The following is a 16769-nucleotide window of genomic DNA, read 5'->3' on the forward strand; positions in this document are numbered from 1 at the left end:
TTTATTTAACTTACCAGTACATTGGAAAAATTCATCATCAAATATTTTTAAGGTAAATTTATTCAAATTTTTTATATTTCAATTTATATAAATTATATGAATCAAGATAAAAATTTATTTTTGAATGTAAAATATGATTTTTTCATTTATTTTTTTGTAGTATTGAAGAAAAGAGAATTATATATATATAAAGTATATAAAGTTATGTAATAAAATTCAATTCATATATTGGATTAAATTTAAAACAATGTGAAAAAGAAATTAATCATATTTATCATAAAAAATAATTTAATTTTTTTAAATTAATATTTTTTCAAAATGATAAAATCCATAACATTAGAGTTAAGACCCAGACTTCAAATATGTAATGCTTTTATTCATTTAAATAAAAAAGTAAATTTAACAGAAATTAAAATAAAACTTTCAAAGGAAAGTATAGAAATAACAATAGAAAATAATACAGTAACTTTTTTAACAAAATTTGTAAAATTAATACCAGATTCATTATCAACTTTAAACATAACAAAGAATTGGATTTGTTTTCGAGCTCAAATTGTATCTGATCCTATTCTTGGATCTTCCAAAACACAAATAATTACCAATACAACAATAAATAACAATTTTTTAAAAAATTCTGTAAAAAATACTGAATTATTTAATGCAAACAAGTGTAATATAATGTGTAGTTGCTGCAAAAATATTCTTTCTAAAGATATACATATTAAAAGAATTTTGCCTGTGCCAAATATGAATTATGATCCAGATGAATGGTTTTGTTGTAAACATAATCATAAAAATATTATACATAATTTAATTCCATTACAATCTGATATCTTTTATGGATCATTATTTTTTATCATTCATACAAGTTTGTTTAATCATCATTTAAAAATAAAAGAAAATGCTGTGATTTGTAATAGATGTTTACAATATATAGGAAAAATTCATACCGATACTTCATTTAAATTATGGAGTTGTGCTGTGGATTATAATTTATTAAATAATTCAGAAATAAAAAATGCAACAGATCCCTTTAATGATTTTTTGCTTGCTATTAAAACTTCAATGACTGGTATTTTTGGTGAAGAAATAATTTTGCAATGTTTTATGGGAAAAGAAACTCACTCTCTCATTTTAAAACCAATGGATTGGCATTTAAATTTAATGATTGAACCTAAGGAAATTTTGTATAATAATGTTATAAATTTGCAAAAAGTATCAGTTGTAAAAGTATTATATAAATATGAGACAAATAAAAATACTTCTAATTCTATAAATAAATCATATTGTGAAGTAAGTTTTTTAGTAATAAAAGCAGGTTTGAAACATTTATTAACATCAACAAAACGATTTCCACAACTTCATAGGGTTGCTATTGATTGCTATATTGGACATATATATTTAGAAAATTCTATAAACAATAGTTAATCATATTTTTTATATTTTTTATATTTTTAAAATATTGAAAATTCTAATATTTGTATAATCTTTGTATATTTTTAATTCATTTCTATGTAAAAAATTTTATACTAAATATGCATGTATTATTTTGATGCATGAATAAAGCTTTATTTTATCAAAAATTTACATATTTATTTGTATATTACATATTATATTGAATAGGAATATTTTACAATGTTGATTCATATATTTATTCATATATTTGCTAATTGTGATTAGCAAAGTTAAAATTATTATTATAGTAAAAATTAGAATTATAAATTATGATTTTATTTATATTAATATAAATATTTAAATATAATAACTTAATTAAATAAAATTAATCTCTTTGAGATATTCTAATATTAATACTCTGTGGTTAATTAAAAAAAAATAAAATAAAATAAAAAAAATATGAAAAATATTTATAAGTATTTACAGCATGTAAATGCTATGAATTTATATTCAATGAAAATTAAAAATAAACAATTATATACATAAATATAAAAAAAATCTACATTATATATTATTTTTACAATTATGAATACAATTATCCAATTTTTATATTTATTAATTAAGTTTTATATATTATAAAATGATTATTTAAAAATATTCGAAGTTAAATGTTCAAATATACATATAATTATGGAATAAAAAAAAGTCTTTATGTAATTATATTTAATCATTAATGATACCTAGAAAAAATATACTATGAAAAGTATTATCAGAAATAGCATTTACTCTATCATTATTTAATTAAATTTTCTTATTTATATTATATTATATTATATTATACTGTTTTTCAATTTTTGTTACGGAAACTGTAAATCATCATCAGGAATATTATTTTTATAGCTATATATATTTTTTTAACAATACATAAGCTTATATGTTTATGTTGACATATAATACATAGTATAATACTATGCGAATATCTTTTGTTTAATGCAATAGCTGTTGATGGTTAATATATTATAAAAAATAATTTGCCTGCTATGAAAATATCTACATACCTTTAATGAAATATTAATATTGTATAGCATTTTAATATTTGCTATTGTACTTAATCAGGCTTATAAAAAAAAATTTTTTAAAGAGAAATTTATAATATCCTTTTAGTTTTGTTCTTCTCTATAACAAGGTCATTAAATTTAAAAATGATGAATATTAATCATATGTATTATTATATATATTAGGCCTTAAATTTCTAGTACTGTGCAATATTTAAAATCGCAGCAAATCATAATGCAGGTCCTATGCTGTAGCAATTTGATTGGAACAAAAATATAATCTATCTGCAAGAGGTTGTATATAAATCCAACCATCTTTGGTTTCTTTGAATAACTGTTGACAAATAAAATTTTATATAATTATTTAAGATAAGAAAAAATATATATATATAATTTGAAAAAAAAAATATACCTTAGTTTGCCAATTAATGTTATTTTCTTTTCTAATACGTGCTTCATCACGTTGTTTTTGTTCAATTGTACACTTAGCTGCTGTTGCTTTTTCCATATCGTTAATTTTTAATCCAACAGTTACATCTCGCCAAACTTTCCGTGATTCATGTTCTTCTTGTTCACAAATTAGTTTTACTAATTTTTTTTGAGTATGAAGTTCTTTAACATCTGCAAATATTTCAGTTCTCTGCAAAAATTGAATTTATAAAACAAAATGAGATAAAATAAAAGATCGATATTTTTTATAACTATCTTTTATATTTACTCCATCAGCCCATTTTGCTTCCATTGAACCACTCCATTCTCCATTTATAACAACAAATGGCTTTTTATCTCCTGGTTGTGTAATTTGACATGAAATACGATTACGTTTACCACCATAAAAAGGTTTTGTCAAAAATTCTACAGTAGCATGAAAACCAGTTTGTGTACAATGAATAGTCGCAGTTCCTCCTAATTCTATCCATGGTACAGTAAGGATAGATCTACCATAACCATTTGGAAAAGTTAATACATATTCTTCTCCATGTTGTAAAACATTTACCCAACCCTTTCCAACATTATGTACTCCTATACTTAATCCAAGAAATTTACTTTTTGTCCATACATGTGCTCCAAAACTAATCTTTTTTGCATAATGCTCAGCATAAAATGCACTTACTATAATAAAAGTTATATTAATTTCTTATAAAAAAAAATTTATTAAGATTCTAATAAACAAACAAAACTTACTAGGAGGATGATGAGATACTTGTTCAGCAATAAATGAAAGCTGATTTTCTTTGCACCAAGGTACAGGACCTCCAACAACTAGTTTTGTATCATTAGAACTATCCATAGTATCATTAGAAATATCCCAATAACATCTAAAAATTTCACCTAATATTGGATTATATGGTTTTTTAGCCACTCCTGACTTACGACCTGCATGGAAACTGCATAAGTACCAACGAACTACTTGAACCATCCTATCTTTAGGAGTAGGCATATCTGCTATGCTAAAACATAAAATATTGTAAAATATTGTAAAATATTGTAATATATTAAAAGTTTCAATAAATTTGTAAAAAATTTTTACTAAATATTTATTTTATAAAATATACCTTACAAACTGATCTGGATGAGTAAAATAGTCTGCATACATTTCAAGAAGTGATCTGCGCTCTAAGATAAATGTAGGTAATGCTACTTTTGTTAAATCCATACCAATTTTTACTTGAGATAAAAGATGAGTTACAACAGATCCATGGGATTCCATAGAATCCACTAAAAACCAATATAAAGATAAGAATTACATCTTATGTAGATAATTTATAATTTTATTAATAATAAATGATTTCTTACTTTCTGTTTCACTTTCTTCTTCATAAAGAGCTGTAACAAAATTTTATAATAATTTTAATTATAATAATAATAATTTTTAAGTAATAATGTTAATTAAAGTTAAACAAATAATGAAAAAATAATTTTTATTTATTTTTAATTTTAATTACTAATAATTAACTATAATATCAATCCATGTGTAAGTGTATTCAAAGAAAATATTTTAATTGCTATTATCATATGTTGAAATTATGTTTTGTTCAAATGTTTTGTGTTTTGAATTATTTTTGTTACTTTGACAATGCATAATATTCAAAAATTAATTATTGATATATGTATATAGTTTAAATATAATTTAAAATATCAATTTTGTCAAAATCATTGCTGATAAAAGATATCATACATTTATTTATTTTATTATGAATAATGCAATATTACGAACTATAAGCGATTGATAATTATTGTTTAAAGAATATTTTTAATTACAATCGCTTAATCTACTTTTTAATGAAAAAAATTATTACTTTGAAAAAACTCTTCTCAAAGAAGAGTTCTCATTCTAAAGTTTATCTATATCACATCTATATCACATCTATATTATTAAACTTAAAACTTTTTTTAATAATAAAAAATAAACACATAATAATTATTTTTAAATTTGTGTATCTTTTCAATGAAAATTTGCATTAATTCCAAATTTAAATCATAATAATTTTAGATTTGTAAAATAAGCATTAATGGATTACTATTTGTATTATAATTATAACTAAATAATTATACTATTTGTATTATTTGTATTATAAACTCAAGAATAATATATTTTGTCATAATTATGATAATATTTTATCATAATAAGATTATGATAATTAGCTTATTATTTAAATTATTCAATAAATATATCATATTTTTGTATATTAAAATTTTAATTTAATATATATTTTTAATATATTAAATGTAATTATTATATAAAGTAAAATATCATTTCATATAAATTAATTCTTACCATCATAATCAACTGATCCATCACCTTTCGTAGGGGGTAATGGAGGTTGTTTCCGATTTTCATTTAATACATCCACGTGTGATTGCGAACGTTCACTATCTCGTCTTCTACTGAATCGTTTAATTATTGCAAAATGCATTTCTTTAATTTTATATTAACCCATTAACGCCCGCTGTACTCAAAGAACTATATCCGATATTTTAACTGGTGCTGTCATCTGCCGAGGAAATTTCAAGATGTTGCATTTTGAATTGTTTTTTCACTTGTTATTTTGACAATGTAAACATTCAAAAGTTTAACTTATATATGTATATATATATATATATAAACTTATGTATAATTATGTATATATGTATAATTTTAAATAAATAAAATTTTAAATCAATTTTGTTGAAATCATTATTGATAAATACATCAATATTTGAACATCCATTTATTTTATTATAAATAATGTAATGTTACAGATTAATGAGTGATTGATACTAATTATTTAAAGAATGCTTTCAAATGTAATTACACAATCTATTTAATGAAATCAAATTATGTTTGTAGAAAAAACATTGTACTCGAGAAAATATATCTTTTTTTTTAAAAAGTTTTTAAAAACGCATATAATAGAGTTATTTTTAAGTATATGTCTTTTTTTAAGACTATTTTAATAAAATTTTATAACAAATATTATTATAATAATTGTAAATTTAAAATGGGCGTTAATGGGTTAAAAATTTAAGAATTCTATTAAAAATAAATACTTACATACTGATATGATTTTGTATTGCAGAAGGAGGTGATATTTCATCTGCTGCATCATAATAATCTTCGTCTTCATCCGAAGATGAATAAGAGAATTGAGGTACAGGAAGATCTCTATCCACAACAGCTTTACAAATAAAAATCAATAAAAAATATACATCTTAATTTTAATTTATTTATTCAATTTATTCTTTATGAAATATTGTAATTTAATATTTAATTTAATATTTTTTCTTAATTTAATATAAATAAAGGAAAACAAATTACCATTTGGCAATGTAGATAATCTTAGTTCTACACATTCAGAACCTAATTCAATGCCAGTCTGTACAGTTGCTTCTGGTTCTCTGACAGCAACTATAATTTATTGTATTATATATTTTCAATTACTAACATATTTTATAAATATATTTAAGTACATACCATGAGATAAAGAAGATGAAACATGTATTGAATCAGTGGGTCCTCTATATATTCCATTTACAGGTATAGCTGTATTCTAAAAATATTGTACTTATTATAACTAATTATATTAGATATATAAATTTTAAATAAAATAAATATGTTCCACATTATAAATATTTACCTTTGCAATTTGTAACTGAACAATTGTATGTTTAACAGAATTAAGCATTGCATTGGCTTGAGTTAAAATTGCTACATATTTTTGTTGCTTTTCTTCATCTTCTACAGCAACAGATCTTTGTTTTATTTCAATTAATTTTATTTGATCAATTAACAATTGAAGATAAGCATCTGCTTCAGCTACTTTGCGATCAAAATCTTGTTTTGGTGGTGATTTTTTAGGATCCCATCTCTGAAATAATATAAATTTTGTTTAAGTATTAAAATATATTTATTCTTATTGTTCATAACATTTAAATAATCATACAGCATGTGAATGACGTAATATAGTATCTTCTAATGCACGAATCCAACGTTCACGTTCTTCTGCATTTCTTGTTTGAAAATGAAATGTTTTTGGATCATCTTTATATGATGATGTTGTAATTGTAAATGTGCTATCATCTTCATCATCAATACCTATAATAGCACCTCTTAAACGTACACATCCTCTACGGGCTCCTCTCATCATTTTTTCCTTACTCTAAAATATAATTAAAAAATAATAAAGAAATTAGCACATTTAAAATATAATATTAATAGAAATTTTAGAGCAAGCATTATTAATATTTATAATTAAAAATATTTATATTTTTTAAAACAATATAATGAAAATATTAATATTAATAAAATAGATTTTTTTATAAAATATGAATTATTGATAATTAAATTATAATGAGTATAATACAAAAATATTAATAATAATTTTTTTAAATTTGATTTATTTTTATCATTTAATATTGATTTGATTGAATTGAATATTTTATTAAGTATAATGAGAATAAGATATTTAGAAATCAGTTGACAATGGCAAATAAGATATTTAAAAAACTACAAATAATCTTTTAAAAATAATTGGTAAATAGATCTAAAAAAATTTGATAAATATAATAATTGATATTAAATTATAATTTTAAATTAAATATCACATAAATATTTTAAAAGAAAATAGAATGTAACCTATTAATTAACAAAAGTGAATATTCAAGAACAAAAATTATAATATTCAAAAATTCTTACTGTATAATATGATAAAAGACCAGCATTATCGTCTAAAACAAACCAGCGGTATTGCCATCCATTTACAACATTTGTCCATTTGCTAAGTGAACCTTCCATCGTCGACATTGTTATTTGTTGCTCACTGTTATTTACGACTATATGATATACATAAGTACAAATACATATATATATATATATATAATGCATATATGCATGCATAAATACTTATATATTTTATATAAGTATATAGAAAGGTAACTCGATAAGAAGATTGATATAAGACAAATTTTCAAATATTCTTATTCTAGTGAAAACAAATACTGTTTTTAAATTTCTTAATTTCAAAAAACAAATATTTTAAATAATATAGATTTTTATTCGTTTTTATTTATTACGCGTAATAAATAATACAACAATAATAAGTGATTTTATTGAAAAAAGTTTATCTATATTAATTTGCTTATCTTTCTAGTCTAGTTCTTAGTCTACGATTATAAAAGATTATATTACGATAATAATAAAATAATGAATACAATATGTAACATATCGAAAGTTGTATAAATGATTAATAACAACATTAATACAATGAAAGATTTTTATATCTAAATGAAATAAAAAAAATAAATAAACTAATAAGTAAACAATTTATTCTCACTCTAATAAAGAGATAAATATTAAGGAGACATACATTCGATTTAATCAAAGAAAACAAGTAAGTATTACCTATTCTGTCAACTGATTAATTACTTTGTCTTTTAGACATTATGTTGATGTAATAATCTGTTGTTAATAGTAATATAAATTGCAAATAAATTCATAATTCATAAAAAATATATAATTTTCGAAATAGAATATACATTCTCATTGTTTTTAGTTCACGAATGATTGAATAAAAGAAGTTTAATATTTGAAAAAATATATCATACTATGAGTTTTATTAATATTATAAATAGATAACAACTATTTTATTAATTTTATTAATAAATTTTATTAGTAAGTTAAGAATAATTAATCAATATGAAAATAATTATAAAAAAAATGATATACATTTAATTTATATTATAATTTGATGTATAAAATCATATTCATAATAAAATTCTCAACTAAAATATTCATAAAAAAAAAATAAATTATTTAAATTATTCATATTTTTTCACAATTGATATTCTCAAGTTAATTTTTATATTAAAAATATTAATTTATATATCTAATTCATATATTAATATACATATTAATGTGTAATATTTTTTGTATATAGCATCAAATAAATATGGAGAAAAAACATGGTTCTGATATAGTGGAAGATGAAGAATTAGAAGAATCAGAAAATATAATAATAAATGAAGTTGATGGGTTACCAAATTTACATCCTAATTATCAACAATTAGAATTAGAATTTGACATAGAGAAAAGTCGTTCTGATACAAGATCTATTGAAGATTTAGTACGTGATGAAGATTTACCAACATCAGTCATTGTAACTAATGTAGACCCCAGAGTTTTTAAAAGTGATGAATTAAAGGTAATAAAAATTTATAATAAAATTTAATGTAATAAACATACATTTTGATAAATATTTGTTTTATATCTATAGCATGAAATACAGGATCTTTTCAAGCAGTTTGGGAAAGATGCTACATTTCAATATTTTAGATCTTTTAGAAGAATGAGAGTGAATTATAGTTCTCCAAATGCAGCAGCAAATGCTAGGATACAATTACATCAAACTCATTTTGGTGAAACTAATATCAATTGTTATTTTGCACAACCTGTTACCCCAATAGGTTTGTATATTAATGATTTATATATTATAAAAACAATTTTATAGATTATAAAAATAATATATTTTATAGATGTAGAAGATCAACATCTTCAACCACCAGCACTTACTAAACAGTTCCTAATTTCACCACCTGCTTCACCACCTATTGGATGGGAGCCCAGAGAAGAAAATGAACCTTTAGTCAATCATGACTTATTAGCAGCTATAGCAAATTTATCTGCAGGTTTTATTATTTAAATAATTTAATATATATTCTTCTCTATATATATATATATATATATCAACTACATAAATAATTTTAATTTTTATAGGAGGTAGTCATGAATTACATCCTGGAGGTTCAGGACAACCTGGCATAGTTGTACATGTTTGTGAAACAACAAATCCTATAAAAAATGTTCCACGTATTCAACATACGCGTTGTCCAGAACATTCATAAACAACTCGATTAGAAATTGTCCATCTTTGCAAATAAAATGAATTATTTATCCATCCAAGAAGCAATTAGAGGCATTACAAATAAATGATATTCAACAATTTTGTATTGCAATATTGCAAAATTGATACTTTAATTTATGATTATAAACTCACAGGAAATAATCTGTAAATGTGTTTTGCTCAGACAAATATATGTGAGTATTTGAGATAAAATAAAAATATATAATAAATATTTTATCACAAAAGTTGTTTTTGTTTTCAGATAAATAATATTTTATGCAGATATTACAGACAAATAAAAAATACGTGATATAATGACATAATTTAAAAATCATCGAATATTTAATAACGTACAAATAAAAAATTACATAAAAATCTACATGTTTCGAAATAACTTTATATTCTTATCCTCTTTTAATTTAAAAACATATTTTAAAATATTGTTAGCTGCTTACAATTATAAAAATTAATAAAATTAATATTAAAATATCAAAAATAAAAAGTATCGAATTATCGTTATTAAAATTTTACTCAAAGTATCAATGTTATAAATACTTTTAAAAAAGATATATAAAATTTATGATCATAGAAAAAAGGCAAATAGAATTAAAATCTTGATATAATTATCTCAGAATTTCAAACAAGATTAACTTAAAAAATATCATTTGTTACAAAGTGAATGTGTGTGATAAGTTTAAAGGAAGTTATGAACATTGATGTATATTTAATGTACATATATATATTGTTATAAAAGTGCAAACACATGAGAAATAGTATTAGTGATATTATTTCATGTCATATTTTAATTAACCATAACATATGAAAATTAGAAAATGATTTTTTTCATTATTTTAACAAAAAAATTATTTTAATTACTTTAAACTTTTAGAATATATATAATTAATAAAGTTAAACTTATAAATATAGTTGTTATTTTGAAAAAAATTGTTTGCAAATAATAAATCTATATATTATTCAAAATATATATATGCGTTTATTTTGTAATTATGGTTATTTATATGCATATATATATATGTGTGTGTGTGTGTATGTGAGTGTATGTGTACGCGTGTGTGTAATGTATATAGTGTTCTCTCTTATATAAAATATATTTCATATTAATGTAAGATTTAATCTAATATAAATTTGTTGATAATTTATATGTTACAGCAAATTACTTTCGTGTGAATAAATATGTTATTTAAAACTCAATTTTTGTGTTGAAGTCTTTCATCAGATAACATATAAAAATATATCTTTTATAATTAAGTAATATAATTAATATATAATTTATTTATAATTTATTTATAATTTATTATATAATTTATTTCAGATTATTTTAATAATTATTTTATTTTAGATAATTTTAGAAAATGATTTATTTATAAAAATAATATTTTTGGGAAAAATGTAATAAAATCAAAAATACATCGAAAAATATAAAAAAATCTTATTTTTTAATTTCCAAATTGTTCACTTTTACAGTTGTTGATCGCATATTGAAATAATATAAAAGCTTTATACACATCAATGTTATCAGTAATATTAAGTTAAGATTTTATCATTCACAATATAATATAATTGTAAAATTTTTTAGGTACAGACATGATATAAGATTTTATTATTAAAATATAAAAAAATTAAAATTTTATATCCTTACATTTATATATAACGATATAGGCCATTTTTTATATTTTTTCTTCATATGAATTAATTTATTTTAACTTCTGTTATTTGAAAATTGTATTTGATTTAAAAAAATTGCTATATATTTAATAAAAATAAAATATAGAAGTATTATATGAAAAAAATTCTATAATTCAGTGCTTTTTATCTGCCTTTAAACAAATTAATGAAAATAATTATGTTTAGAAAATATGTACACTTAAACAATTACACAATAAATAAACATATTCATGCAATTATGCTTAAATATGTATTAAAATGTATAATATACATATGTGTACATACCATCTATACATATAACATTTTTATTTTCTCGCAAAATAAGCTTAATTTGTGACAAATTTATAGGATTTATAATTATTTCATAAACAATCTATTTTATTCTAAAGTAGAATAAAATTGTCAGATTATATTAAATATAAAATAAAAGATAAAAATAAAATCAAAGATAAAGTTATTAATGAAATGAAGCATTGAATGAAGCACTGAAAACAAAAAACAAAAAATAATGGAAATGTAGTATAATGAATAAATTTTGAAACTTAAATATTTTCCACGGATACGTTCAAATTAACTTTTTTTTTAAAAAAAAACTTTATATCTTAAATTTTTGAAATATTATAATAGATATTACCTATTTAACAATGCACATTCCTATGGTCGAAGACAATATAATATTATTTAATCATAATTTATGAACGATATGACTCTGTATGACAGTACTATTTGTTTCAAAAAATGTTTTTTGTGAATATATTACAAACAACATTAATATCTTTCCATTATATTAGGATTTTTGAGCATACTTGGTAAACAAGAACTGAATGTTTATAAAAATATAATATTAATCATGAGAATCTGAACAATATTATATATATAATCCCAATCTATGCCATGTATACAAAGGTATTAATGTCATCATCGTGTCTACGTATATATTTATGCTCAATAAGCCATTCAATTTGTTCTTTTATCATCTTTTTACTTGGTAAAAACATATTTTTTAGTATATCAACTAATTCAGTTTGTAACTGAGCATTACTAATTTTTTTACGCATTTTTAAAATCTTGATAATTGCTTCCTGTTAAAAAATATGTTTATATTATAATTTTTTTATATAATTCTTACAATATAAAGTTTATTACCTGAACTCTTAGTATTCTAAGTTGTACAATAGATTGATTATCTTCTTCTTTACTCCGTTCAGTTGATAATTGAAGTCTACCTATTAAATTAATTTTACCTCGTTTTTGCAGTTTACCATTTTTTCTAAGAATTAAAGAAAAATATTAATTATATTCTAGAGGAAATCAAATTAAATTAATTTATATAATTTAAATAATTTGTATAAAAAAAAAATATTACTAACACAATAGCAAATTCTTGATTAACCCAAAATCTTGTATCATTTGCAAAATCTTTGGGACTATGTGCATGTGGCTCAACTAAAAGAAGCTGACGTTTGAGTTTCGGGAAAGCACACAACGACCATAAAGTTCGTCTTAATTCAGGATCTGGAAGTTCCGTAGCCAATCGTAAATTTTCATATGATATTTTTTCAAACGGTCGTTGATTCCAAGCAAACAAAACTGCCATTTGAAATGTTGTTACATCCACATCGAAGCGTCCCACTTGGTTAGAAAATGTTATCTGGAACACCATCCAAATTGGTTGCAAGGTGAAGCTGAAAATTAGAACCGAGATATTGAAGTTTTTGAAAAGTTCTACTCTATACCCACGTTTACTGCATCAGAAAAACTTATGATGTTCTGTTTTAAACATATATATATTTTCTTAATGTGGATAAAGAATTTTAATTAATTCATAATAATTTTTAACATAAAACCCTTTTTAATACTTTTTGACAAGATTTTTCTTTCTTACCGTGCCATTTGACATATGATGATACCACTGTAATTTTCTTCCACTGTGCTTTTTTTTATAAAATTCTTCTACTTCAGGAATATAATCTTCTAACTGCAATGGTAAACTTACAGTGACGCGTTCACTACCTCTAGCCCATGCACCTGCATTTAGTATCTATGATAGATAACATTAATACACATTTCAATATATATTTAACAGTATATGAATAATATACGAATATATAATAAAATATTATAAAATTTTAACAGATACCTTAATATTAATACTATCTGCAATAGCAGCTCTACATTGCTCTTTAAATTGTTGATTAAGATCTTGTGACACTTTAATATCTTGAAACATTCGAGCTAATTTGTTAACATAATCAGCAGGCATTCCAACTTCACGGAGCCATTCTACCATATTTTCTTCTTTTTCAGAATCAGCAGATGTATCTAATATTAAGCGCCTTGTTAAATGAGCTTTATGATAGCGCATAAACACATCTTTATTCTGAACATATTTTAACACTAATAACTAAAAAGAAAGCAACATAAAATAAATATGAGATAAAATAATATTGAATAAGTATAACAATATATATCATAATACATACCACATCTTTTAACTTGCTTTCAATTTCATCAGAAGTTAATTTTTTACTGAGTGGTGTTTTTCTAAGTAACATATCACAATAGTTAGCTAGAAGTTCTGGACATTTTGATTCTGGCTGTCCATTATTATTGTTGTTAGGTTTGTTATTTAAAATAGTTGTACCAATACCAGAACATTGACGTGCAGGTAATTCTAACCTGAACACTGTTGCATCATTTACAACAAGTTTATAAGCTTTATCTCGAGCAGTTAGAAATCGAGGATCATCATCAAATGCTTCTTTAACAAGAATTGAAAACCGACGAAAAAGATCCAATAATCTTTCAACGTATTTTTCAGAATCTTGAGTAATAACATCCACAGCTGCCATCATATCAGCTAAACCTGCACTTGCTATATGTTCCTCTAAATTTCTTAACATTGGACCAACTCCTTCAGGAACTCTATCCATTAGTTTTAGCATTAATCTAAGTTCTATAGTTAAAATTTATGTTATATTATTATTTTAGAAATCAAAATATTATAATTATTATACTTACTATCTGTTTGACGATGTTGAATCATTCTTGGACATTCTGCTAATATAGCTGGCTTAAAAGTTGCTACTAAGACACGTACACAACAATCAGTTAAAAGTTGTACACTAGCACTGTTTGGTTCTAAATATTTTTGGGCACGAAGTTCTTCTTCTTGTAATTTTGCATCTGCATAACGCATATAATTCTCTACACCATGTAATGATAATTGTTCAGGAGCTTTAACCCAATAAAAAGCTTCTGTTGCTTCTATATATGCTGCTTCAAAATTTTCTCTATAAATTTGAAGCTTATCTGTTGCATTTGAACATAAATTTACTGCAATGTAATTAAATACAATTTTGAAATTATAACATGTATATTGAAACTTGATAATAACATGATAAAAAAAAAATTTATTACCATAAGACTCTCTAACGCCAATAACTAATTGTGAATCAAATGCTTCACCATTTCTTTCTGCACGAACAAGTCGCATAGCTGAATCTTGAAGTTTTTGTTTTATTTCTCCAAATATACTTTGATTCCAACTATCCAACATTAACTATAATAAAAATAAAAAATTATAGAATTATTACATTGAGAAACTGAAAAATAAATTCTTACTTTTCTAACAATATCATCAGGTTGACTTTTTTTCTGAACACTGGATGGTGCTTTTCCAGCAAGAGATGTTTCTAATTGTCTAAATGGTGTTGGTAAATAATTACACTGTGCAAAAAATTTTCTCCATTCAGCTATATATGCTTTTAATAAAGCTTGTTCTTCTTGATGTGCTAAAACTCTCTATAAAATAATAATTTAACTCTTTATATTAATTAAACTCTATATAAAATAATAATTTTTTTTATTAATAACAATATATATCTTTTTATTTAGAGATATATATAGATAGAGATATGTAATAATATATACCTGCTGAGCTTGTTTTATAAAGTCCATTATATCTTCTTTAAGTGCATCTAACAATTTAAGAGCACCTTTGTCATTCCATACACATACTGCATGAACAGAAAAGAATAAATCTTGCCACTCTGCTTGAGTAACAGTTTCTTGTTTGAGTAATTTTAAAATAGTTGGTCGCATACATGGCCATTTATCTTCAAACGTAAACTGACTTTTATCCTAAATATATAATTCAAAAAAAATTAATTAATTAAACTTTTATATTTAATAAAAACTTTTATCACAGTTAATATTAATAATATTATATTAATGTTAATTATATTGTATTATTTTTTTATAAATTTTTAAAGTAGTAAATTTTTTTAATATTCTTATTCTATTTATATTATCAATGTATAATAAAACGTCAATATAAAAATATTTTTATTATTTAATAATTCATGATTTTACTTAGAAAGAAATATAATTATTATAGAAACAAAAAATTAATATTTAATTATTGAAAATTATTGATAATATATAAATTAATTATTAGTAAATGAAAATAATAATAATATTGTACAAGTATTTTTTAATATTTTTAACATAGTACTTTTTTAGATATTTATATACGGTAAATTTCAAAACGTTCTTTGACAATTCAAACATTGTATAGGTTAGATGTATATGTATGTATATATATATACATATATATATATATATACACATATAAGAATTTATATATAATTATTGAAAATAAAACAATGTAATAAAAAATCTTCTAAATTTGAAAAATTTAAAAAATCATTTTCAAATCTATTCTTTAATGTAAATAAATTTTAAATATAAATATCATTATTTAATGACAACTAACCATCGGCACCTTCGCATAAAGTTTTGACATGTCCTATACCACAATGCGTCTACGCCAATGAGTACAAATAGTACTGTGAACTGATTAATTATAATTCATTTGAACATTAATTTTATTAGTTTTATAAAATTTCAAAATTAAAATAAATTTTTTATATACATTATTTATCTATGTACATTATAAAGAAAGAATTACCAATAATTAAATTTATATTCTAATATAAATATCTAATGTAAATATTGTTATAATATATATATTCTTTTTATAAAATTTTATTTTTCAAAATCTTATTAATTCATTTTTTATACTTTTGACAAGAAATTTTTAATAAATAATAAATCTTATTTTAATATTTTTATTATAATTTATCATTTTCAATATTTTATTATATTGATTACTGCATTATATCAAAAAATTATGTGTATATATCAAAAAATAATGTATATATATATGTTAAAATATAAAATCATTTCAAGA

The 16769-nt window shown here is 21.6% G+C and overlaps 4 protein-coding genes and 1 long non-coding RNA gene across 10 annotated transcripts; 3 read left to right on the top strand and 2 right to left on the bottom strand.

The window, feature by feature from the left end:
• The first annotated feature begins 253 nt into the window (after nucleotides 1–253).
• Nucleotides 254–1585, top strand: LOC116185946. The gene has a single exon (XM_031511710.1). The coding sequence runs from the start codon at nucleotides 319–321 to the stop codon at nucleotides 1426–1428; it is 1110 nt and encodes a 369-aa protein (XP_031367570.1). The 5' UTR covers nucleotides 254–318; the 3' UTR covers nucleotides 1429–1585.
• Nucleotides 1586–2283: 698 nt separating this feature from the next.
• On the bottom strand, nucleotides 2284–7791 carry LOC102672947 (oxysterol-binding protein-related protein 9). Of its 3 annotated transcripts, none has more exons than XM_006618228.2 (13): nucleotides 7627–7791; nucleotides 6875–7090; nucleotides 6569–6799; nucleotides 6406–6481; nucleotides 6250–6339; nucleotides 5986–6106; nucleotides 5230–5339; nucleotides 4248–4277; nucleotides 4007–4169; nucleotides 3636–3901; nucleotides 3169–3563; nucleotides 2863–3090; nucleotides 2284–2784 (listed from the first exon to the last, which is right to left on the bottom strand). In XM_006618228.2, exons 1-13 carry the CDS (start codon nucleotides 7732–7734, stop codon nucleotides 2695–2697), a joined length of 2124 nt encoding a protein of 707 aa, XP_006618291.2. In that variant the 5' UTR covers nucleotides 7735–7791; the 3' UTR covers nucleotides 2284–2694. The 3 variants fall into 3 exon arrangements, with proteins under 3 accessions (XP_006618291.2, XP_006618290.2, XP_006618289.2); XM_006618227.2 differs by having other exon boundaries at nucleotides 5230–5336; nucleotides 5986–6109; XM_006618226.2 differs by having other exon boundaries at nucleotides 5986–6109.
• LOC102672850 lies at nucleotides 3589–3985 on the top strand. Its single transcript, XR_004150844.1, has 2 exons — nucleotides 3589–3695; nucleotides 3810–3985. It is a non-coding gene; the product is annotated as an uncharacterized LOC102672850 (long non-coding RNA).
• A 306-nt stretch (nucleotides 7792–8097) lies between the features above and the next one.
• On the top strand, nucleotides 8098–10187 carry LOC102672716 (protein sarah). Its single transcript, XM_006618225.2, has 6 exons — nucleotides 8098–8320; nucleotides 8867–9130; nucleotides 9203–9392; nucleotides 9462–9614; nucleotides 9703–10023; nucleotides 10092–10187. Exons 2-5 carry the CDS (start codon nucleotides 8879–8881, stop codon nucleotides 9828–9830), a joined length of 723 nt encoding a protein of 240 aa, XP_006618288.1. The 5' UTR covers nucleotides 8098–8320; nucleotides 8867–8878; the 3' UTR covers nucleotides 9831–10023; nucleotides 10092–10187.
• Nucleotides 10188–12100: 1913 nt separating this feature from the next.
• Nucleotides 12101–16628, bottom strand: LOC102672449 (cullin-5). 4 transcript variants are annotated; one of them, XM_006618223.2, is made up of 11 exons: nucleotides 16293–16628; nucleotides 15449–15658; nucleotides 15140–15319; nucleotides 14936–15077; nucleotides 14537–14851; nucleotides 13999–14471; nucleotides 13656–13919; nucleotides 13401–13556; nucleotides 12886–13166; nucleotides 12662–12785; nucleotides 12101–12597 (listed from the first exon to the last, which is right to left on the bottom strand). In XM_006618223.2, the coding sequence occupies exons 1-11, from the start codon at nucleotides 16320–16322 to the stop codon at nucleotides 12403–12405; spliced, it is 2370 nt and encodes a 789-aa protein (XP_006618286.1). In that variant the 5' UTR covers nucleotides 16323–16628; the 3' UTR covers nucleotides 12101–12402. The 4 variants fall into 4 exon arrangements, with proteins under 4 accessions (XP_006618286.1, XP_006618287.1, XP_031367574.1 ...); XM_006618224.2 differs by lacking the exon at nucleotides 16293–16628 and adding an exon at nucleotides 16032–16116; XM_031511714.1 differs by lacking the exon at nucleotides 16293–16628 and adding an exon at nucleotides 16052–16102.
• Between the last annotated feature and the right edge of the window lie 141 nt (nucleotides 16629–16769).

Source organism: Apis dorsata, unplaced genomic scaffold (assembly GCF_000469605.1).
Source record: "Apis dorsata unplaced genomic scaffold, Apis dorsata 1.3 scaffold_344, whole genome shotgun sequence".
Lineage (NCBI taxonomy): Eukaryota > Metazoa > Arthropoda > Insecta > Hymenoptera > Apidae > Apis > Apis dorsata.

Bases quoted from the DNA above. Each gene is read 5' to 3' on its own strand.
- LOC116185946 (XM_031511710.1), top strand. From the start codon at position 319: ATGATAAAATCCATAACATTAGAGTTAAGACCCAGACTTCAAATATGT.
- LOC102672947 (XM_006618226.2), bottom strand. From the start codon at position 7,734: ATGTCGACGATGGAAGGTTCACTTAGCAAATGGACAAATGTTGTAAAT. The intron at 6,340-6,405 runs GTATGTACTTAA...AATAAATTATAG, and splicing joins TTCATCTTCTTTATCTCATG to TTGCTGTCAGAGAACCAGAA. The intron at 3,091-3,168 runs GTAAATATAAAA...CAATTTTTGCAG, and splicing joins AAGCAAAATGGGCTGATGGA to AGAACTGAAATATTTGCAGA.
- LOC102672716 (XM_006618225.2), top strand. From the start codon at position 8,879: ATGGAGAAAAAACATGGTTCTGATATAGTGGAAGATGAAGAATTAGAA. The intron at 9,131-9,202 runs GTAATAAAAATT...TTATATCTATAG, and splicing joins TTAAAAGTGATGAATTAAAG to CATGAAATACAGGATCTTTT. The intron at 9,393-9,461 runs GTTTGTATATTA...TATATTTTATAG, and splicing joins ACAACCTGTTACCCCAATAG to ATGTAGAAGATCAACATCTT.
- LOC102672449 (XM_031511714.1), bottom strand. From the start codon at position 16,087: ATGTTTGAATTGTCAAAGAACGTTTTGAAATTTACC. The intron at 15,320-15,448 runs GTATATATTATT...ATTATTTTATAG, and splicing joins TTATAAAACAAGCTCAGCAG to AGAGTTTTAGCACATCAAGA. The intron at 13,920-13,998 runs GTATGTATTATG...CTTTCTTTTTAG, and splicing joins AAAGCAAGTTAAAAGATGTG to TTATTAGTGTTAAAATATGT.